General features: G+C 39.6%; 2 protein-coding genes across 2 annotated transcripts; both read left to right on the forward strand.

The window, feature by feature from the left end:
- The first annotated feature begins 12,603 nt into the window (after positions 1-12,603).
- Positions 12,604-13,513, forward strand: LOC125529603 (uncharacterized). The gene has a single exon (XM_048694014.2). It carries the CDS (start codon positions 12,614-12,616, stop codon positions 13,370-13,372), a length of 759 nt encoding a protein of 252 aa, XP_048549971.2. The 5' UTR covers positions 12,604-12,613; the 3' UTR covers positions 13,373-13,513.
- Positions 13,514-15,864: 2,351 nt separating this feature from the next.
- On the forward strand, positions 15,865-16,647 carry LOC125529604 (uncharacterized). The gene has a single exon (XM_048694015.2). The coding sequence runs from the start codon at positions 15,955-15,957 to the stop codon at positions 16,381-16,383; it is 429 nt and encodes a 142-aa protein (XP_048549972.1). The 5' UTR covers positions 15,865-15,954; the 3' UTR covers positions 16,384-16,647.
- The last annotated feature ends 8,873 nt before the right edge of the window (positions 16,648-25,520 follow it).

The raw sequence follows: 25,520 nt of genomic DNA on the forward strand, positions 1-25,520 counted from the left end.
CGTTTCGTAATGCATCATCCCGCAACTAGCTCATTAGTCACATTGCTTGCAAGGCTTATAGTGATGTGCATTACCGGGAGGGCCCAGAGATACCTCTCCGACAAACGGAGTGACAAATTCTAATCTCGATCTATGCCAACTCAACAAGTACCATCGGAGACACCTGTGGAGCACCTTTATAATCACCCAGTTACGTTGTGACGTTTGGTAGCACACAAAGTGTTCCTCCAGTAATCGGGAGTTGCATAATCTTATAGTCATAGGAACATGTATAAGTCATGAAGAAAGCAATAGCAGTAAACTTAAACGATCAAGTGCTAAGCTAACGAAATGGGTCAAGTCCATCACATCATTCTCTAATGATGTGATCCCGTTAATCAAATCACAACTCGTGTCTATGGTTAGGAAACATAACCATCATTGATTCAACAAGCTAGTCAAGTAGAGGCATACTAGTGACATTTTGTTTGTCTATGTATTCACACATGTACTAAGTTTCCGATTAATACAATTCTAGCATGAATAATAAACATTTATCATGATATAAGGAAATATAAATAACAACTTTATTATGGCCTCTTGGGTATATTTCCTTCACCTTTATGGAATAATTAATAAAGATGGTTGCATGCATCGGTTGATGCAGAGGCCGGGGTTTAACCTCCTTTTCCAAAAAAACCTCTTCCTCTATCACCCTGGTAGTAACTCCTAGAGCAATTTGACGGGAATGTCGAGTCAGCCTCCTATGAACACACCACATAAAAGGCAATCACCATCGTAGGAGATTGAGGCTTAGTGTCAGGGGTCGATCTCTCGCATGTGATCATCCTCTGCAAAGTGCTGGACAAATGCCCCAAGCTTCAGTTCTTAAGAATACCGAGAAAAGCAACTGGATCACTAGTTGTTTGGGAAGTTTTGGTCCTTGGCTTCATGAAGCATGTCGAGCGGCAGTCTAGTGCTGATGGTTGGAAGGCCACAATATGGAGCATCAAGACTGCTATTTGTTGGAATAATCTGAGGTGCATTCCAATATATCGAAGACCAAACAATCACATAAGACACAACACCGAGATTTGTTAATGAGGTTGACTGAACATCGACAAATACCCAAGGCATGACTATGTGTGCTCCTTCTCATGAGACCTCTACAATACAGCACACCGAACGACATCACGTTCTGTCTGCTCCTCCCCTGCGTGTCCGTGCTATTATCTTGTGGAAGTGCATTATATCGACTAGAGGGGGGTGAATAGGCGATTTTTATGAATTCTTCAGTGAGGAATTTGCGGGTGAGGAAATTCCTGAGTGAAGAACTACTTGCAGTGAAATAAGTATTGGATGAGCATGGTCTTCATGATGAAATGAAAACAAGTACAGAGTACAGAAAGCGTAAACACAGGATAACACAGGATAAGACAAACAGACTGAAGAAATTGAACTGGGAAAATAGAGAGTCTTCAGTCAAAGTCTTCAAACAGATATGAACAAGCACTCAACACATAAATGAGGAAATGGAAGGGTTGAGGAAATGGAACCAGGTAGCTTGGTGAAGACAATGATTTGGTAGACTAGGGTGGCTAGGTATTTAAACCTGAGGACACACAGTCCCGGACACCCAGTCCTAAACACGCAGCTCAGGACACTCAGTCCTCACCGTATTCCCCTTGAGCTAAGGTCACACAGACCTCGCCCAATCACTCGTGGTAAGTCTTCAGGTGACTTCAAACCTTCACAGACTTGGTCACTCGGCGATCCACAATTTCCTCTTGGATGCTCTAGACCATGACGCCTAACCGTCTGGAAGATGCACAGTCTTCAAAGGTAACAAGCGTCGGATCCATGCAGGATCAATCTCCTCGGTGATGCTCAATCACTTGGGGTTTGTAGGTGTTTGGGTTTGGGTTTTCCTCACTTGATGATTTTCACTAAAAGTCCTCGGAGGATGGGATGCTCTCAAATGACAAGTGCCAGTTTCTCTCGGAGCAGCCCACCAGCTAGTGGTTGTAGGGGGCGGCTATTTATAGCCTAGGGAGCAGTCCGACATGATAAGACATAAATGCCCTTCAATGATATGACCGTTAGATGGGTAGATATTTTAGGACAGTTGGCGCATAGCACAACAACGGTCGGAATTTTGAGTAGCAAAATCCTCAGGGCTATCATGTTCCTCACTATGTAGGCAATCTGCACTCGCGAATTCCTAATTCCTCAGTCAGAACAAATTCATCAGAGACAAGAAGAACTTCGTCTCTATCACTGAAGAAATTGACTGAGTTGTATGAGATTTCCAATGGCTTCACTCGAAGGGATTGATAGGTGTAGGATTTGAGTTGAGCATCACATGGAAAATTTTCCTTAGTATTTCCTCGACCCCCTTTAACAGTACGGTGTTTCCTATGACTCAAGAAAGAGAAAATGAAACTACGAAAACAAAAGTCTTCATGCTTCATGTTCCTCGAATGAATACCAAGTCTTCAGGATTGCACCAATTTATTCATTTTCAAAGTCTTCAGAAAGTCTTCAGAAATCCAAAGTCTTCAGTCGAAGAACTTCATTTTTAGGGGTCGACTATCTCTGTAAATATCAAACTCCTCATAGACTTATGGACCTGTGTACACTCATAAACACATTAGTCCCTTAACCTATAAGTCTTCAATACACCAAAATCACTAAGGGGCACTAGATGCACTTACATCTTCTCATATGTTACACCCCGTATTCGTCCTCAGATTATATAGGAGGTCTAGAATACAAGAGTCCTACTAGGACATGACAGTACAACATACCATGTCTTCACACCATACATTTCAGAGTCCAACTGTAACATATCTTATACACAATATTTAACGCAACTCCAAAAAACTTGAATTCGTATATATGCCAAATTTCCATGGTTGGACTTGAGATTATACCGTGAGTACACTGATACTCCTAGACTCCATGTGACTCCACCACCAACTTGTAGTCCCTTCTTTTCTGCTTCACGACCAACACTAAAAAAAAGTTTCTCTTTACTCTAGTTTGAGCTCTCCACTTTTGGATTATCCATTCAACATCACCACACACTGATCAGATCTATGTGAAAGTGAATAACTCATATTGGATGCCACATTTAAGAGTTCCCGAACTCAACATCCTCGCTTTTTCTTAATTATCTACCCGAAACTTGAAGGAATTTTAACGTTGCCCTAAGTCAAATTGGCAATTATCTTAACCTATTTTCTAGATAATATTTTACATGCCCCGTAGCTATAACACTTTGCCTCCTTCTGCCCTTGCTATCCACATTTTCCATGTGCACCTAACATCATAGAATATATGACCATGTGCTCTTCAAGCTTTTGACATTTTAGACTTTCCATCACTTTCTTAGATTCTCCATGGTCAACTCTCGTCCATCTCTCGGTACCAATAAACCTAGTCACCAACTTGAATCCGGTACTCGCCAACACTGCATCAGCACCCTCTGCAGACTTTTTCTGACCATCAGTGCCTTGGTCTATTACCGTGTCCCATGCTTACCGCTCACCCCACCACTATTACCGTGTTGAGCCTCTACTGTCCCGGTTAAGTCTCTAGGGTTGCGAACCAACACCACTCAACCCTCAGTACCAGAGAACCATCGATCATCATCGACCGATGCAGAGTTTCACATTTCCATCAGACCACTGGGCCCTGTCGGAACTACATGTCATTCGCTTTATTTGGTGAAATAGGCTTCGACTCTTCGAGCTCTTACGTCATAGCCCCTCCATCAGCACCAAGTGAAGTCTTCTGTTAGACTCCAACTTCACCTTCAACATGACTCCATGGTAGATGACCAGCCCACCCACGGGCCCCGTCGACTACAAGCTCTCATGTAGACCGTCTTGAATCAACCCCGTGCCATAGTCTTGTCGAAGCACACAAGCCCTCGGGCATGTGGCACATGTTTCCATGCCTCAAAAGTCGGTCACCATCAGCATCACACTCATATGTCATTGTCATTGAAATCATTGGCATCTTCTATTCTGACCTCACATCGATTCGTAAGAATGTCTAGTCCAACCTACTAACCGGATTTCATGCATAGGAGCGTCTTGCACCACAAAAAGTTTTGGATTTTTTATATTTCTTTATATTTTTGATTTTATTGTTCACAGGGTGCATATGAGGTCGGGTTCCGGATAGAATTACCGCCCCTGTACACAATTTCTTCTTGTCCATCAGTTGCGGTAGCTTCACGTACATCCATGGATCTTTTTCCTGAATTCCCTATACGGCCCTCATTGCGATGTAATGTGGCTAAAACTCACACGGATGCGCGAGCGAGTGACTGAGTGGGCCGGCCCATTTTCTTAGCATAGTGTTTTTTTGTACAGTTTTTGGGACCATTCTAGAAGGTTTCTGAACCCTTTTTTCTTTTCGTTTCTTTTACTATTCTGAATATTTTTTTCTTTTCTCTTTCATTGTTTCTGCATTTTTTCATAAATTAATATTTCCAAAAAATTGTTTGGAATTTCCTTTTCCCTTTTTTATTTCATAAATTTCAAAAAACGTTCCCATTAAGAAACAGTTTTTCAAAAAAATGTTCGTGGTCATTAAATTTTTTTGCTCATGTTTTTTCTATACACCATTTTCAAAAAATGTTCAGAACTAAATCACAAATTTAAAATATTGTTCACATTTGAAGAAAAGTAGCTCTTAAAATATGTTTGATCTACCGCCAGAGATAATTCTTTAGAGTTTCACGGTGCTTACCAGTCATAAATACCATCATCTCCAGTGGCTGGCAACAGGAATTCAATAGTGACAGGTCACGAGTTTACCCCTTGTGATTTGCTACAATGATTAACTAGAGTTTATCCCTTGCGAGGGACCTTCAAGGGTCACTTTTGGTGGCCTAGAAGCACCCAAAGTGGTGCCTCCAGCCGCCACCACATGTAATGTGCTTGATGTTTTCTTTGGATTTTATTTTTTATTTTTTTGTATGTGTTTCCGGGTTTTTGATGGATTTTTTTTACTTTTCTATTTTTGCATGGTTTTCCCTAGGTCTTGGAGAAATGTATTTTTTCGTGGAAAAAATATGCTTCTCGTGGAGGCACATATTTACTTTCATGAACTATGCTAAACACGGCGCAATGGTGCTTCTCATGCAATCGCATATTTTTCCCTTTCGGAAAGGATAAAAGGTGAAAAAACGCAATGGTGCTTCCGGCTCCGGTTTTTTCTTCATCATTCATTTTTTACAGTTGCCGTTTTTTATATATTTTTTGTATTACTACCCCCTCCCCCCTTCCTTGTCGATTTTCGGTTTTCGTGAAAAGAAAAAGTTTGTCGAAACCTATTAACATGGGATCTAGTTTTGAAGATCCTCACACGAGAAATGTATGAAAAAAGTACGAGATTTAGACACATGGTTTAAGATAAAAACATTTTGGATAAATGAATCTACAAAAACAAAAAAAATCTCAGTTGCGACAAGTGGTGCACATGCAATGCGCTACTTGTCAGCACTTGAGAAGGTGGGAGCAACATTTGCCAGGAGTAAGCCTTAACTAGTGATTTCGGCAATATAGCATCGCACACTTGCCTGCCAATGGGCCGACCCAGTTGGGTTGTTGCCCCCAAATGCAGTGCACGACAATCGGACGGAACGCGTGGTGCACTTATGTCTCGCTTATAGCGAGACATATGGCAGTCACGCGTGAAGAAGGCGCCAGATTGGGCCGACCCAGCGCGCGGGAGGCCACATGCCTCAAAAGCACTCGTTTTCATTACTTTTTCAAAATAATTCTTTATTTCAATTTTAATATACTTCCAAATATTCTAAATATATATATATATATATATATTTAAAAATCACTTTACATTTTTTTCTAAAATGTTAAACATGCTTTAGAAAACTGTAGATGTGTATAGATAAATATTTCAGATATATACAAAAAATATATAATGTGTATGGAGAAAAGTAAACATAAAATTATACGTGCTAAAAAACTATTAATATATTTGGAAAAGGTTAAACATGTATCTAAAAATATTTTTGATGTACACAAAAAATGTATGATGTGTACGGAAACACTAGATACAAAAATGTATATGTTTAAAAAGAGTTAATCATGTATGCGGAAAATGTTAGACCTGGCATATATAAAATGTTAAACATGTATAAAATTGTACATGATGTATAAGAAAAATGTATAATATGTAAATAAATTAGAAACCAAAACATTTATTTGGAAAAAAATCTTAATCATATATATGATTTTTGAAACCTGTATTAGAAAATATTTTAGATGTACAAAAAATATGTACAATTTTATGAAAACAATAGACATTAAAAAATTATTTGTAAAAAATATGAAACATGTATATGAATGAAAAATAATAAAAATATATAAAAAAATGTTGTTAAAATATACAAAAAAAGTCGAAAGAAAACCAAAAACGAAAGAAAAATAAAACCAAAAAAGAAACAAAGAAAGCCAAAGAAAAAAGAATAAGGAAAAATTAAACTAAAAACAAGTGCAAAAGAGTGACTATAGTGAAAACCGAGAAAGAAACAAAAAAGAAAACCAAGAAAGAAACAAAAAATCTGAAGAAAAATGAGAAAGAAAGAAAACTGTCAAAAACAAGAAAGAGACAAAAGGCAAATAAAAACAAAGAAAATAACAAGAAAACCAAGCATAACAAAGAAAAAAGAAATGCTGATGAAAGACGATGAAGAAATAAGATCAAAGAAGCCTCCCGTCGTTGGGAGGCTGCGGTATGGAGCATCAGAGCTCGTTGCGATGTAATTACCGCGCCTGTACACAATTTCTTCTTGTCCAGCAGTTGCGGTAGCTTCCCGTACATCCATGGTTTCCCAAATTCCCTATACGACGCTCACTGTGATGTAATGTGGCTAAAACACACACGGATGCGCAAGCGAGTGACTGATTGAGCCGGCCCATTTGCTTCGTATACTGTTTTTTTACAGTTTTTGTACCGGTTTTTGGGACCATTCTAGAAGGTTTCTGAACCTTTTTTTCTTTTCGTTTCTTTTACTATTCTGAATATTTTTTTTCTTTTTTCTTTCGTTGTTTCTGCATTTTTTCATAAATTCATATTTTTAAAAAGTTGTTTGCAATTTCATTTCCCCTTTTTACTTTCATAAATTTCAAAAACCTTCCGATTAAAAAAACAGTTTTTCAAAAAAATGTTCGTGGTCATTAATTTTTTTGTTCATATTTTTTCTATTCACCATTTTCAAAAAATGTTTAGAATTAAAAAACTCACAAATTTAAAACATTGTTCACATGTTAAGAAAAGTAGCTCTTAAAATATGTTTGATCTACCGTCAGAGATAATTCTTTAGAGTTTTGCGGTGCTTACCAGTCATAAATACCATCATCTTCAGTGGCTTGCAACAAGAACTCAATAGTGAGAGGTCACAAGTTAACCCGTTGTGATTTGCTACAACGATTAACTGGAGTTTACCCCTTGTGAGGGTCCTTGAAGGGTCACTTTTGGTGGCCTAGGAGCACCCAAAGTGGTGCCTCCAGCCACCGCCACATGTCATGTGCTTGAAGCTGCCTTTGGATTTTATTTTTTATTTTTCTGTATGTGTTTCTTGGTTTTTGATGGATTTTTTTTACTTTTCTATTTTTGCATGGTTTTCCCTAGGTCTTGCAGAAATCTATTTTTTTGTGGAAAAAATATGCTTTTTGTGGAGGCACATATTTACTTCCATGAACTGTGCTAAGCATGGCGCAATGGTGCTTCTCATGGAATCACATATTTTTCCCTGGAAAGGATAAAAAGTGAAAAACCGCAATGGTGGTTCCGGCTCCGGGTTTTCTTCATCATTCGTTTTTTATAGTTGCCGTGTTTTTTATATCTTTTCTGTATTACTAGCCCCCCTCCCCCCCCCCCCCCCCCCTTGTCGATTTTCGGTTCTCATGAAGAAAAAAAGTTCATCAAAACCTATTAACATGGGATCTAGTTTTGAAGATCTTGACACGAGAAATGTATGAAAAAAGTACGAGATTTAGACGCACGGTTTAAGATAAAACATTTTGAATAAATGAATCTACGAAAAAGAAAAAAAATCTCAGTTGCGACAAGTGGTGCACATGCAGTGCGCTACTTGTCAGCACCAGAGAATGTGGGAGTGACCTTTGCCAAGGTAAGCCTTAACTAGTGATTTTGGCAATATAGCATCGCACTCTTGCCTGCCAATGGGCCGACCCAGTCAGGTTGTTGTCCCCATATGCGGTGCACAACAATCGGACGGAATGTGTGGGCGCGCTTATGTCTCGCTTATAGCGAGACATATGGCTGTCACGCGTGAAGAAGGCGCCAGATTGGACCGATCCAGCGCGCGGGAGGCCACATGCCTCAAAGGCACTCGTTTTCATTATTTTTTCAAATTTTCTTTCTTTATTTAAATTTTAATATACTTCCAAATATTCTAAATATATATATTTCAAAAATCACTTTACATATTTTTTTATAAAATGTTAATCATTCTTTAGAAAAATGTTAGATGTGTATTGATAAATATTTTCGATGTATATGAAAATATATAATGTGTATGGAGAAAAGTAAACGTAAAAACATACGCATTCAAAAACATTATTCATGTGTTTGGAAAAGGTTAAACATGTATATAAAAATGTTTTTGATGTGCACAAAAAAGTATGATGTGTATGGAAACAGTAGATACCAAAATGTATATGTTTTAAAAAAGTTAAACATGTATGTGGAAAATGTTAAACATGGCATATATAAAATGTTAAACATGTATGAAAATCTACAGGATTTATAAGAAAAATGTATAATATGTAAAAGAATTAGACATCAAAACAATTATTTGAAAAAATCTTAATCATATATATGATTTTTGAAACCTGTATTAGAAAATATTTTAGATGTACAAAAAATGTACAATGTGTATGAAAATAATAGACATTGAAAATTTTATTTGGAAAAAAAAGCTAAACATGTATATGAATGAAAAATAATGAACATGTATAAAAAATGTTGTTGAAATATACAAAAAAATGTCTAAAGAAAACCAAAAACGAAACCAAAATAAAACCAAAAAAGAAACCAAAATAAAACCAAAAAAGAAACAAAGAAAACCAAAGACAAAAGAATATGAAAAATTATACCAAAAACAAGTGCAAAAGAGTGATTATAGTGAAAACCGAGAAAGAAACAAAAAAAACCCAATGAAAACCAAGAAAGAAACAAAGAAAACTGAAGAAAAATGAGAAAGAAAAGAAAAACTGTTAAAAACAAGAAAGAGACAAAAAATCAAATAAAAAAGAAAAAAAGAAGACCAAGTATAAAGAGAAATGCCGATGAAAGACGGTGAAGAAATAAGAAGATCAAAGAAGCCTCCCGTCGTCGGGAGGCTGCGGTATGGAGCATCAGAGCTCGTTGCTCCTTGGAGAAGGATTGATGCATGGATCACCAACTTGATTTCACGGATATGCTCAAATCATTGCTTCCTGAGTTGAAGGTCGACGCTAGTATCGCCGCCCCAACCTGAGCCTGCAAGATGATGTCGTTGTTTAGTTCCTCATAAAAATTGACTACCACGGCAACGATCATACGACATAGGTGCTTGGCTGTTAACATGAGAAACAAGACTATTCAGAAAAGTGGGCAAGTAGAGCACCAAGAGAACTCTTGATATAGGCAGGGGCTATGATGCAAGTAGGATTTCCAAATACTCCCTCCACCCCGAAATAAGTGTTGTGGTTTGAACTAAAACCACGACACTTATTTTAGGGCGGAGGGGGTGTCTCTGAATAAGCTAGCTAGGGATGTGGTAGCTAGTTTGTGAGCGATAAGATGCAGCTTGGGTTGGAACCATAGCCAGCAGGACACGGATGAAAGTAGCAGATAGTGCCCATAATTAAGTTCGGATGTGAACTTTGTATATAGGAGGGGTTGAAGAGATGTCCATTTTGTATTTGAGGATACTCTTTTGTTTTACTGTTTGTGCTTGGCGATGTAAAAGCTAAGCCAGGCCCTACATACGTACAAGAACTAAAATCTAGGCAAAATAAAAATACATTAAGATTCATATATACTAGTTTCAATTTTCGCTAAGAATCCAGCCTTGCTAATCTTTACTATATATTCATCGGCAACCTTCTCCAAAAGAGATCATTTTCGATTGTTATCATAGTTAGTTCGTGTGTGAAAAACCAGTTTGTATCCATCCACATGAATTTTTTTTAAAACGAAGACGCAAGAAGCGTCCGGCTTTAAATTAATAAAGCCCTTCAACAGACAGCATCCAACAGGTATAGCGAAATAAACAGTAGAAAGTTTTACAGCCAAAGCCCAAATACGATACATGCAACCGGTCTAAAGCCTGAATAAGATGGAAAAGAACTATAGCACAACGGCAGCCGGCCCAAAATGAAGTCGTAACACAATGCCTTAGTGACGGGCAGCAATCTGGATCAAACGAATCCGCTACATGGCCTCCGTCATCCGGTTCGCGTCACGCCGTTTCTCCAACCACGTCCAAGTTTGAAGGAACAAGTGATATTTGAAAATAATGTCAGCAGGGTGAGTAAGAAATTTGTGCTCCATAGTCATTTCGTTTATAGTACTCCACAGCGCCCATAAAAGCGCCCCAACACATTGCCATAAGACACGTCCAAACCCACCCCTATGGGCCAAGAGGATAGTGCGGAGGTCACAAGCCAAGTGCGGGTTCCAATTCTGACCCACTTGAAACTAGCAATCGACTGTGCGATAAATAGCGACTAATAATAGTAATAATTTTTTGTAAGGACAAATAGCAACATATTAAATGTATCATTTATACTCTCGTTAGTGAAATTTACTCTGAATTCTTACTTTGTACGAAATTATTATTTGTACTATGCACTCAAAATAAGCAAGTTCAATGTCATCTAGAATGTAAACTTTTAATCCTTCGACTCAACAAGGGAGACGCATGCAGCTAAAAGAAAACTAGTGGGAGAGATAGGCGTGAGAATTTACGGGAAGAGAAAAGAGAATTGAATGTTCGTGAGTAGAGAGTGTATTTTGTTCTGGACACTACTACTTCATCTACTAACGTTAGCGCAAAAAACACATGGTTCCATTGAGTTTTTTCTTAAAAAAAGAGGATATACTCTGGTCTCTGCATCTGGACGATACATGCAGTCATTTTATTAATTATTCACAGTGACTCTACAAAGTTATACGTCGGTAAGCTTGAAACCATCATCTTGGCAACAATCGTCGCTACTCCTATCATCTTAATGAAGGGTGCCGAATGTCCGAGCCTAATACCAAACAGACATCGCACCAAAGTCAGATGCCCTAGCCCAGCCACAATACCGGGACTAGGTCACACACCGGTCTGACGCACTCTCAGATGTTGCCGCCGCCGTCTTTTACGGTCCCACCTCCAGAGCAGGTACTCACGCACCGACCTTGCCAGGTCTGCCGTCGACGTCACTATGACGCCAGACAACGCCACCATCCTTCATGTATCCATCCACACGCGCTGTCGGGAAAACTCCGCAGTGCCATGCTGCCGGGATCCGTCATCGGCCTTGCGGTAGATGTAACACCGCTTCTCCTCTTGCCCCGTCCCGGCAGCTCCTACTCCAAAATGATGCCCCGGGGAGGGAGAACGACACCAAAGGCGCCGTTATCGTCCGGTCCGGTAGACCCAGATCTAGGGTTTCCCCCGAAACATCCCGATCGAGTTGACGTGACCTGCAACGACGATGCCTCGAGAAGGAAACGACGTCAGAAAGGCTGCCGTCGTCCACCAAGACCACAGTCAGGCGCGATTTTCACATGGTTCCATTGAGTGGAAGCGAAGTAAACACAAAAAACGAGCCACCAGGAGGACAGTACTCGACCGTGCGATTAACTCTCAACTTGACATTTTATTTAACAACACGCCTACATACACATCATCAAACAAGAAACGGATGGACATCTTCAATTAGCTTTTTGACTATTATGTATGCTGCGAATTAAAGCTCCGTACAACCGTTGCTTTACATAGGCCGGCAAGCAATATCCGAGAAGAAATCGAAAAGCGGCCCTCGATCCAATCAAGACATCTCTTGGTGCTCAAGGTTTCATCGTATCATCTGCCATGATGTCATTTTGAACATTACTTTTGGACAACAACTTGTACATGACAGGCTGAAATTAATGTCGCAAAGACCTTGCTGATCTTGAGGACAGCATGTCGACATCCGCAGATTTCATGTCTGTGGTGAGAGTGAAGCTGGAGAGCAGTTAGATAGGATAACTACGTGCCTTTTTTACTCGCACAAAAAAGGTGAGAAGGAAAGGATAACCCTGGGCTAGCTAACCGGCTGAGCAATGAGCACCACCTATCCATCCATGTAACTTAACTTCTCTTTATACGCACAGCACAGATAGATATATGGAGTGTGGGCTTGAAAGTTACAGCCACGGTCAGAAGGCGCCAATCAGAAATATTTGCACACACACAGCCATAGCTCATACGGGTGCACTTTACGCTAGTGGAGCAGTATTAGTTACTCTGAATTGATAGCCAATGGACGCTGGACCTTACGCCGCCCGTTGATTGGCTCGCCGGGGCTATAAACACCAGGCTGCGGTGTCCATGGGAAGCACTCAGCCGGCCATCCATCATCTCTCCCACTGCATACCAGCACCACAGGTGCGAGCCATGGCGAGGAGCCGCCACTCTTCCTCCGGTCTCCTATGCGTCCTCTTCCTCCTCGTCGCTGCCATGGCAGCGGAGGGTGCAGGGTGCGCGCAGGCGGGACAGCGGAAATTGCAGCAAGTTCCAGGGCCACAGCCGCTGCCACTACCAAACCCACGCCCACAGCCAGGGCCACAGCCGGTGCCACTACCGATTCCGAACCCGCAGCCTGGCCCGAACCCACAACCTTTGCCTAACCCACAGCCATTACCGCAGCCACAGCCGGACCCAAACCCGCAGCCACAGCCATTGCCGCAGCCTCTTCCACAACCACAACCACTGCCGAACCCAAACCCGCAGCCACAGCCTTTACCACCACAGCCTCTGCCACAACCACTGCCGGGCCCAAACGCGCAACCGCTGCCATTACCACAGCCCCTGCCACTACCACCGCCGGGCCCAAACGCGCCACCGCTGCCATTACCGCCGCCTCTGCCCCTACCACCGCCGGGCCCAAACCCACAGCCGCTGCCGCAACCGGATGCCCCAGGCTCATATCCGCAGGTACAACCGTTGCCGGACTCAAACACGCCCGGCCGACAGAATAACGCACTACAGGGACCACTTGGAAATGGCGCAGCCCCAGCCTTATATTCATGCGGTGCAACCTACATACATATATTCTCCATGGGTTTATTATTGTACTATTTTGTTTAGATAAAGTGACGCTTGTTCATGTAAATAGATTTACTATTTCTCTAGACTACATAAAAATAATGTATCGATTGGGCATGATATCTCTGTATTGACATTTATACTAGTATATTATTTGTAATAAATTTTTATATGGTTGTACAAGTAGTTTGTGTACTTAGAAAAAGCAGAACCATTTGTGTATGCATTTGATACACATGTCGTTCTGGTATTTTTAGTTATATCTCTGATCTGACCAACTTGCGAATGGTTGCACACCTTACCCTACACTCCACGTTCAGAATCGTAAGGTGTGCCTGCGTTTTGAATTTGTCTTCAATCCACTATTTTGTTAAAAATATATATTTTGATTCCATGGTGCAAAATTGATATCATTGTACCTGTATGAAAAGTTGAAAACCACTTGATAGTGATATCATCAATTTTTTGTCAAGACTTTAAGGGATGGGATGGGGAGAGGGATTGACCGCCTACCATGAAGTCCGTTCTTATGTATGTCACGATCCTGGAGTGTTTGACCGACGCAACAAAAATCTCCCGCTGAATTTTTTGCTGCATTTTCCTCCACGGACTGAAAAAAATGGTGCAAGAACATGGCAATATTTTGAACACACGAATGCAACAAAAATATAACGTATGTATCAAATCATTGGAAAGTATTCGCAACATATACAAGTAAACCATAAAACCAACGTATAAAACATAACATGGCCATATATTATTGATTGTGGTTGTTCATAACAAGGTTATGTTTAGAAAGTTGAAGTATCCTTGGGAATTCTACGGAAGGAGAATGCGCAGAAGGTCATTAAAGAACACAAATATTTGTTGTATTCTCTCTATATGACACTAATTATTGTATAGTGGTATGAATTTTAGAAGAGAGTGTTTATTTCTCAAGGAGGGGGGTGATGATCTTGGACGTTTGATATAAAGGTCTATTGACCAACTGCATATTTCAATATTAAGTGTAACTTAAGATTTAGATATATACATAATTGGTCAGTTGCACATTTGTTGAATGGCAAATAATAATTTCTTAAGCTGGCATGGAAAGTCAAGTTTTTTATTAGATATATGCAACACATGAAAAGGGTACGAAATTTGGAGGATAGAAATCATATAGAATTTTTTTTCTTTGGTGCTGTTTGGAACAAAGGATTGGTCCATCATGGATTTATTTGAAAATCCTAGACTAGTCGAAAGAAATTTAGGGGAAATCAAACATGAGGTGCCATCTCATTTTTAATTGTTTTTACATCTAGATAGAATTCATATGTTCTCTTCTCTTCATGTTCAGAATTCCTATGTTTTTTCTACTCGACATCGAAATAATAATCTTCAAGTTTTCATATTTTCATGTTTTCCACGTCGTTTTGGTTTATAGTGGGATTGGGATATGATCTCGGATACATGACATTTTAATTCTGACATTTTCCCGATTTCCACATTAAGAATTTGCGAATGTGAAATGGGGTTGTAGTTGTTAAACAAAGGAAGTGGTCTGGAAAGAAAATTTGAGAGGCGGGAGACAAGCAATTCATATTGTTTCATACTATCAACATTGTCCATTCTAAACCGGACAATACGACAATCAGAGGCAAAAACATTAGCACAATATAATCCTTACTCTATCTGTATATATGGTACTAAACTCAGCGTCCCCATCAGTTTTGGAGCTCCGGCTCCATGGAGCCTTTTTTGGATTTTTTTTTTTTGAAAACTCTAGGTGAATATAATGGTTAGCCAATGCATGTAGCCCTAGCAGTTAAAATTATACCCGCATTACTAAAACACACGCATGCATATGACTGGAGAAGGAGGGGCATGCAACGTCATGATAGGTTAGCTTGTCGGGGAGTTACAAGATTTAATAATTTCAGACAATAAGCATGATAAAATCCTCATTGGTATCTACAGTTTTGAAACTGTGCCCAGTATACCCAGACAAAGGGAGTGCTTGAGAAAACATGAGTCCGCGAAAACTCGGCTGACGAAGCATGCGACGGAGCCTTGAGGTGGTGAAGCTCACGCACGAGGTGGCTGCACGATTGGGCCAGTTCCTTCCCGGAGACCTTTCCTTTGCATTGTGAATTGAAACTGAAGCGATTGCTTTTTTACTTTGTAAATTGCACTAACGTGTACACGGTTTATCTTGATTTCTAAATGATGGCCGGTCACATATACGTGTGAGCACGGGATTGACAAAGCAACCAACAGAATTCTATTACTACGGGGAGGCAACTAATAGAGTAAAAATATTGTTACTCGCCCTACTATCATCACATAGAGACACACACACAAAATCCAGCGCTGTGCTTATTAACAGCTCCTGTTAGGTAGGTTCTAGGTTGCTGCATTTGTAATCAACCAATATAACTCCATTGCCATGTTACACAGTACTTGTCACTCCAGCTAAGCTAGCTGCGATGTTTATTAATGCAGCCTCCAAATCTGGTTTGTTTCGCCCACCCTATAAAACCACACAATATGTACCTCCAGTTCTCCACACAACACACACAAAGCACACACACACAAAGCACAGCGGGTGCAACACTAGCTGCAAGCACAAGAAGTAGGCAGCAATGGCGAGGCATCGCCTCCTCGCCGTGCTCCTCATCGGAATAGTTGCAGCCTCCGCCTTCAACCAAGCAGCTGCGGCTGGCCGAGGCCTTGCTGCCGTCGAGAAGTTTGCAGAGCTAGAGCCAAAGCCAGAACCCAAACCAGAGCCAATGGCCAAACCTATGCCGCCGCACCCAGAGCCAGAGCCTTGCAAACCTGAACCGATGCCCAAACCCAAACCAAAGCCCGAACCAAAACCCGGACAGAAGCCCGATCCAGAACCCAAGCCCAAGCCTATGCCAAAACCAAAGCACAAGCATTGCTCCAAACCAAAGCCAGGTCCTAAGCCCGAGCCAATGCCGAAACCCGAACCAAAGCCGGAGCCCGAGCCTAAACCTGAATCAAAACCGAAGCCTCCTCCTAAGTGCAAGCCACCGACAGCTCACAATTGATGGGATACTTATATATGACAGTTGATGGAGGAGACCCCATACGGAGCCACACTGTGCTATTTCTAGAATAAGTGGTGTAGTATTTCTTGTATTCCATTTATTTCTATTGTTCCATGCATGTGTGATGAGTATTAGTACTCTGTAATTTCTTTTTTGCTTGTTGGTATATGTTCATCTACTTTGTATGTGACTCGACTCGTTGTTCTTTTGAGTATCTACGCATGATTGTATTCATTCACATGAATGAACTATTTTGTCAGTGAACTGCAGTCTATGTTGTCTTCTCTATGGTGTGCAGTCTCAGTTATTTTCTCTATGGGATTGTTTTTCATATTATGTGGTCTTTTTTGGGGGGAAAGATGATGTCAACAAAAAGGAAGAGAAGGATTCCCCAAATAGCAGCACATATATCACATATGAAGTGTATAGTGTGCGTGTGCGTGTCTAGTGTTCTAGATGTATAAAGTGTACTCACACGCCAGACAGCGGCCTTTGTTCTCTACCCTTCACCTATGAACTAAGTCCCGACCGAGTGCATTAGTATTTATGCCCAGGCTCCGTGAGTGAGCTGGCTCCGCTGCTGGTTATACTAGGTAAACGTCACACACATTGCTACGGAAATTTATAGCAATGAAATTATGAAAAATAGCATCTATGGGAATAATACCACACAACATTCGCACCATATGACGATAGAAAACCTAGATGTAACTGGAGGTGGAAGCATGTTATATTGTCTTGTGACCTTCAAGTTTAATTATTTTTTGCTGAAATATAAATAGTAAATATAATGTGGTGAAGAGCTTTCATGTCTTTTGATGATGTGGAGGACTTGCATATGATGGAAAGTGAAAATTTGAGTGATTACATGCACGCTTGATGATATGGAGGACTTACGTGTGTTGAAAAGTGGTTAGTGAAAGTTGATTGGTTGCATGCCCTTCATAATGTGATTGACATGCATGTGCAATTAAATGGGATGAATTACTTAGATATATAGCATATGTGTGAAAGGTAGCTACACCCCCTAGGTCAAGATTGCCAATAAAAGGCACCATGAAAATTATTATTAACACATTTTCTCTTACTCAATTCGCAACAAGAAAAATCTCATAGTGATGGTGCTAGGCAACATACGAGAGACCATAATAATCTCTCACCGCCCCATGGTACTGGCAGGGCCTGCCCTATGATTTTGAAAGCCCTTGGGTGAAGTTGGCGAATTGATTGTCTTTCGTTTCAGCACCCGACAAATCCTTTTTAAGCAACATTAGAGTAACCCTAAAACTGAAGAGGAAAGTAAATACATAAAATAGAATTTTAGATATTAGAGCCCTAACATTTAACATGCTTCAACGAATGGGTGGCACTAGTAATATGGTTATGGGTGTGTGGAATGAGAGGCCTGGAGAATGACATGCTGGTGCCTCGGTGTCATAGACATCTGAGGAGGCGGCGAGACTCACGTCGTCAAGCTTACCCGTGAAGACGAAGATCGCGAATTGCAATTAGGAGAACTGGTGATGCCATAAGAAAATGTTCATCACGTATTTGTAAAATGTTTTCAAAGTATCAAACATTTTGCAAATACACATAGAACTAAAAAGTGTTCATATTTTTCCAAAAATACAGTGTGAACATTTTGAACAATACAGGATGAAGATTTCTTTTAATACATGATGAACCATTGAAATAACAATATTTTCTGAAAATACAAAATGATTTTTTTAAATCCATGATAATTTTTAACTACACAGGAAATATTTTGTTCACGCACGATGAACATTTTGTAGAAACATGAGTGAACAATGTCTGACGCCGGTGAGGGAGGGGCGATGATGGTGGTGCACTTTCAGCTTGATCGAGTGATTTTAGACATCGCTGGGTGGTCTATGGACCTGTATGTATATTCTATTTCTTCTGGTAATCTTATACTGACATGTCAGTTCATAAATAGATCCGAATTTTTTTCGTAAAAAAATAAGAAAAATGTTCAACTTGTCTTAGTAATTGTTCCTGAGATTTAAAAAAAATATTCGCATTGTTTCAAAAAAACATTACATTTCAATTTTTTTCACATGTTTAGAAAATTGTTCATGGCAATATTAAAAACGTTCAGGAAATATTAAAAAAAGTTGTATTACAGTTTATAATAATGTTCGTGGTATATAAAAATTGTTCATGATGTTTAGAAAACGTCCAAACATGTATTGGAAAAATATTCTACGTGTAATTAAAAAATGTTTAATATTTTGAAAACAATCAACGTGTATTTGAAATATGGAAAATGAAAAAAAAAACTTGAAAGAAAATGAACAGAAAAGTAAAAGGGAAAAAACAAAAATGAAAACCTAAACAAACCTGATAACTAAAACAGATAAAACAATCCAGATAAAACATTCTGAAAATCGCATGAAACAAACCAATGCTACACCGCCTCCACTGCTACTGGGCCAGAGCCCGCACCGCATCGCCAAAGGTGAGCGCCTCGCAGTACGTAGAGACATAGCATTTGCGCAAAATGACCGCACTACGTAGAGACATAGCATTTGCGCAAAATGACCGCACGCATTGAACCAACTGTTGGCTGGCTAGTTATTAGAATGACATGTAACTTTATTCAAACTCAACAAAATTATAGGTACAATGCCAAAATATGATACAAGAAATTGCAAAATAACTCATATAACTAGGAATTACAACGAAACCCTCTTGAGTCAAAATATGATAAACAGAGGAAAAAACATTGTAGCTCATATAATCCTTACTCTTTTCGAATATATGGCGGTGCTAAACTCGGGAACCCCATTCGTTTTGGAGCTCCGGCTCCATGGAGCCTTTTTTGGAAAAGCATACATGCATAACTAAAACACACGCATGCATGAGACTGCAGACTGAGGGGCATGCAACATCAAAATAGGTTAGTTTGTCGGAGAGTTATAAAGATTTAATAATTTTGAGACGATGCGCATGATAAAATCCTCATTGGTATATACAATTTTGAAACTGTGCCGAGTATACGGGGCCAGCGAGAGTGCTTGAGAAAACACGAGTCCGCGAAAACTCGGTCCACGAAAGCATACCACGGAGCCTTAGGGCTTCCAACAGGTGGTGACGCTCACGCACGAGGTGCACGGTCCGGCCAGTTCCTTTCCAGAGACCTTTGCTTTCCATTGTGAATTGAACTGAAGCATTTGCTTTGTACTACTTTGTATTGCATTGCACAAACGTGTACACTGTCTATCTTAATTTCTAAATGATGGCCGGTCACATGTACGTGTGAGCACGGGATTGACAAGGCAACTAACAGAATTCTATTACTACGAGGAGGCAACTAATAGAGTAAAAATATTGCCACTCACCCTTAGCTACTATCATCACAGAGACACACACGCAAATCCAGCTGTGCTATTAACACCTCTAGCTACCTCCGTAGGTCGCTTCATTTGCAATCAACTAATCAACCAATATAACTCCATTGACATGTTACCCAGTACTACTTGTCACTCCAGCTACCTAGCTGCAATTCTAATTAATGCAGCCTCCAGATCTGCTTTGTTTCACCCAGCCTATAAAACTACACAATATGTATCTCCAGCTCTCCACACAACACACACGCGCGCACACACGAAGCGCAGCAGGTTCAACACTAGCTACAATCACAAGTAGGCAGCAATGGCGAGGCATCGCCTCCTCGCCGTGCTCCTCATCGGCATAGTTGCAGCCTCCGCCTTCAACCAAGCTGCTGCGGCTGGCCGAGGCGTTGCTGTCGTCAAGAAGTTTGCAGAGCTAGAGCCAAAGCCAGAACCTAAACAAGAGCTAATGCCCAAACCTGTGCCACCCCCAGAGCCAGAGCCCTGCAAACCTGATCCGATGCCCAAACCCAAACCAAAGCCCGAACAAAAACCCGGACAGAAGCCCGAACCAGAACCCAAGCCCAAGCCTATGCCAAAACCAAAGCCCAAGCCCTGCTCCAAACCAAAGCCAGGTCCTAAGCCCGAGCCAATGCCCAAACCCGAACCAAAGCCGGAGCCCAAGCCTAAACCTGAACCGAAACCGAAGCCGCCTCCGAAGTGCAAACCACCGACAACTCACAATTGATGGGATACTATATATGAGAGTTGATGGAGGAGACCCCGTACGGAGCCACACTATGCTATTTCTAGAATAAGTGGTGTAGTATTCCCTGTATTCCATTTCTTTCTATTTTTCCATGCGCCCGTGATGACTACTAGTACTCTGTATTTGTTTTTGCTTGTTGGTATACGTTCATCTACTTTGTATGTGACTCGACTCGTTGTTCTTTTGAGTATCTATGCATGATTGTATTCATTCACATGAATTAGCTATTTTGTTAGTGGACTGCAGTCCATGTTGTTGTTTTCTATGGGTTGCAATCTCAGTTATTTTCTCTATGGGATTGTTTCATATTATGTGGTCTTTTTTTTGGGGGGGGGGGGGGGGGGGGAGAAAGATGATGTCAACAAAAACGAAGAGACGGACTCCCTAAATTGCAGCACACATATGAAATGTATATAGTATGCGTGTATGTGTCTGGTGTTCTAGATGTATAAAGTGTACTCACACGCCAGACAACGGTTTTGTTCTCTACCCTTCGCCTGTGAACTAAGTCCCGACCAGGTGCGTTAGTATTTATACCCAGGCTCTATGAGTGAGCTGGCTCCGTTGCTAGTTAGGCTAGCCATAGTGGGGGTAACTTAGGACATCTCCAACAGCTGTAAGATAGGTGTTGGTAAATTTGCCACCTAGTACATAGTGATGATGTGGCATGTAATAAATGTGAAGAGAAAGCAAAGTTGTATGTAGAATAACCAACAACCTTTGCACAAGCTTCAATGAGAAATAGAGAGCAATCATAATTCTTTTCTCATCATCTATTGGATAGCTTAGATACAACCTATTGAAGTAGTTGTATGATAGCTTGTTGGTAGATGACATGGACATTTTACCAACAAGACTAACATACAATCTATTGAAGATGCCCTTAGACTGCTCACAGTGAGGAGTAACATAGAGTAGCAACTTACCGATGTTACTAGTCTATGTTACTACCTCCATAGTGGGTAGTAACATATGAGTGGTATCATGAAAGAGTTCATTTATTAGGCTATAGACTCATTATGCCTTGAAATGTGTGATGTTACAGTAACTACCTAAGTTATCACAAACCCCTCTCTCTTTATTAATTAGCTGCCACATAAGCAATCTTGTATTGAAATGTGTGATGTTACTAGTTAAGTTACTCCCATTGTGACTAGTCTTAGGTAGTAACTTAACACATTCCTAGATAATTTTGCCTATGTGGCACGTATTTAATGATAAAAGAGGTGCTTGTAGTAACATAATATGTTGCCGTAACATAGCGCTTTCTGAGGCAACATGAGTCTGTGAGCTAATAAATGAAGCCATCTATGACACTACTACTATGTTACTTTGCAATATGGAGGTAGTAACTTAGACTAGTGTCATATGCATGACACTAGTATAAGTTACTCCCCACTATGACCAGCCATACTAGGTAAACGTCACATACATTGTTACGGAAATTTATAGCAATGAAATTATAAAAAATACCATATATGTGAATAATACCACACAACATTCTCAACATATGACAATAGAAAACCTAGATGTAACTGGAGGGTGGATGCATGTTATATTGTCTTGTGACCTTCAAGTTTAACTATTTGTTGTTGAAAGATAATAAATAGTAAAAAATAATGAGGTGAAGAGCTTGTGTGTGTCTGATTATGTGGAGGGCTTGCATATGATGGAAAGTGAAAAATCGAATGATTACATGCACCCTTAATGATGTGGAAGACTTGCATGTGATGAAAAATGGTAAGTGAAAGTTGATTGGTCGCATGTCCTTCATGATGTGATTAATTTGCATGTGCATTTAAATGGGATGGCTTAATTAGATATATAGGATATGTGTGTGAAAGGTAACTGCACCCCTTGGTCAAATTAGTGGCGGAGCTACCCAAAAATTGCAACACATTTTTCTCTCTCAAGGCTGGGCCGGCTATGGCCTATCTGGCCTTGCTGTAGCTCCAACAATGATCAAGACTATCAAGAAAAGGTACCATGAAAATTTTAAGAACAGATTTTCTCTGACTCAATTTACAATAGGAAAAATCTCTCACTGATAGTGCTGCGCAACATACGAGAGACCACAATAATCTCTCACCCATCCCATGGTGCTGGCAAGGTCAACATTTTAAGATGATATGTCGGCTCAGTCGTTCAGACGTGCTCATAGGGGTAGGGTGTGCGTGTGTGCGTTCATAGGGGTGAGTGTATGCGCGCGTATATGAGCGCTTGTGTTTGTACTGTGTTCAAAAATAATAATTTTGAGAGCCCTAGTGTGAAATTGGCAAATTGATAGTCTTGTTTTTTCTTTTATTGCGCATGAAAACTCCTTTTAAGCAACATTATAGTAACCCTAAAACTGACAAGGAAAGTAAATAAAGTACATAAGTAGAATTTTGGAAATCAGAGCACTAACATTTAACATGCTTGGATGAACGGGTGACTTTCGTAATATGGCTATGGGTACGAGGAATGAAAGGCCTAGAGAGTGACAAGCTCATGCTTCACTATCACAGACGTCTGAGGAGGCGGCGAGACGCTCATGTCGTCAAGCTACGAGACAAACCTGTGAAGATGAAGATCACGAATTACAATTAGGAGAACTGGTGATGCCATGTGTCTGTGTCGCACACCGATTATGATTCTTTTCCTTTTTATGGACCAGTTCAACCAACGGCTAAAGGCCTAAAGCTCGCTTCTTGGAGAGCGTGTATACCTCAATTTTAGGAGAGCTTCTTCTCAGTGCTCATTAGTGCCGCAGCGCACAAGAGCTCGCGCGCATGGGTCATCGCATTAAAAGGCAAAGCGGTTGCTCGATTGGCCACCCACTACACTCTTTTTTTGCAAGCCTTTTTTTTCCTGGGATTGCTCTGTTATTCAATGAAAAAAATCCCACCGGTTTTCTAAATTTAAAAATTCATGAATATGAAAATTTTCAAAAATTTGAAAAACAATTACAGTTTGAAGAGAATGAATTGAAAAACGTTGACAGTTTTGAAAAAAAATCACAAATTCATTTTTTGTGAATTTGAAAAAAGGTGATTCAAAAATTTTTATGAAATTTGAAAAAAAAATCTCATGAATATGAAAAAATGGTCACAAATTTGAAAAGAAATGTTAGAGAAGTTTAAATTTAAAATAATCGGAAAAAGAGGAAAAAGGCAGAAGAGTAAAAAAGAAAAAACAGGACGAAAGTTTCCATAACCAAAGTTGGCCCATAAGCTTCTGGAAGCTTCCTAAAACCGACAGGAGGGAGCTTCCGCTCATGTAAATGTCATAGATTGGGAAGCCCTTTTACAATCTAGTGAAGCAAGAGGTGTGTGCGCTTTCTATCAATAACTTGGAAACCAATGGTAAATAGCATATTTCCACTTTTAGCGTGCCGTAGAATGGTATTCGACCACAGATCCACAGTATGGGCCAATCCCAACATGTTTTTCTAACAAGCTAGTTTTTTCTATTGGGGCAGATGTCTCACTCTAACGAGTAGGATTTTTGTTGTTCTTATTTTCACATTTTTCTTTTCATTTTTTCTAATTCTCTAGAAAACGCTCTATAACATATATGGGTGATCATATAATTTAATAAGTGTTCATGTACTTTAAACATGTCCATCACCTATTTATAAAACGTTTTCAAAATATGGAACGTTTTTAAAATACAAATACAATTACAAAAAGTGTTCATATTTTTCTGAAAATATACACTATGAACATTTTGAACAATACGGATGAAAATTTATTTTAATACATGATGAACCTTTGATATCACAATATTTTCTAAAAATACACAATGATTTTTATATACACAATAAATATGTTGTTCATACACGATGAACATTTTGTAAAAACATGAGTGAACATTGCCCAACTCAGATGAGGAAGGGGCGATGATTGTAGTATGCCTTCGGCTTGCTCGAGTGATTGTAGACATCGCTAGGTGGTCTATGGACCTGAACATAAAGTTCTATTACCTCTGGTGTTCTTGTATTGACATGATGGTTGATAAGTAGATCGGATTTTTTCAATATTTTTTTAAGAAAAATGTTCAACTTGTCTTACAAATTGTTCCGAAGATTAAGAAAAATATATTCGCATTTTCTAAAAAGAACATTGCATTTCAATTTTTTCACATGCTTAGAAAATTGTTCATGGCAATATTAAAATATTTGTGAAATATAAAAAATGTGTTATTACAGTTTTGGAAAAATGTTTGTGGTATATAAATTTTTTTTCATCATGTATTTATAAAACAATCAAACTTGTATTAAAAAATATTCTATGTGTATTTTAAAAATGTTTATTATTTTTAATAATTTCAATATGTATTTGAAAAATAGAAAAAATGAAAAACAATACATGAGACAATGAACAGGAAAAGTAAAAGAGAAACCAAAAATGAAAAAGCTAAATAAACCCAAGAAAGAAAACCCTGACAAAATGTTATGAGATCACAAGAAACAAACAAATGCTACACACCTGCACCACTACTGGGCCACAGCCCACACCGCATCGCCAGAGGTGAGCGCCATAGCATTTGCGCAAAATGACCGCACGAGACATAGCATTTGCGCAAAATGACCGCACGAATTGAACAAACTGTCGGCCAGCTAGTTATTAGAAAGACATGTAACTTAATTCAAACTCAACAAAATTATAGGTACAATGCTTTGGATCATAGATACAAGAAATTAGAAAATAGCTCATATAAGTAAGAATTACAATGAAACCCTCTTGAGTCAAAATATGTTAAACAGAGCAAAAAAACATTAGCACATATAATCTTTACTCTATCCGAATATATGGCGGAGCTAAACTCAGCAACCCCATTAGTTTTGGAGGTCCGGTTTCATGGAGCCTTTTTTTTTTGGAAAATCATGCATTAATAACTAAAACACACGCGTGCATGAGACTGGAGAATGAGGGGCATGCAACATCAAAATAGGTTACTTTGTCGGAAGTTATAAGATTTAATAATTTGAGACAATACGCATAATAAAATCCTCACTAGTGCAGTGTCAAAAA

The sequence above is a fragment of the Triticum urartu genome, chromosome 5A, assembly GCF_056163025.1.
Source record: "Triticum urartu cultivar PI428250 chromosome 5A, HENAU_Tu73, whole genome shotgun sequence".
Lineage (NCBI taxonomy): Eukaryota > Viridiplantae > Streptophyta > Magnoliopsida > Poales > Poaceae > Triticum > Triticum urartu.

Bases quoted from the DNA above. Each gene is read 5' to 3' on its own strand.
- LOC125529603 (XM_048694014.2), top strand. From the start codon at position 12,614: ATGGGAAGCACTCAGCCGGCCATCCATCATCTCTCCCACTGCATACCA.
- LOC125529604 (XM_048694015.2), top strand. From the start codon at position 15,955: ATGGCGAGGCATCGCCTCCTCGCCGTGCTCCTCATCGGAATAGTTGCA.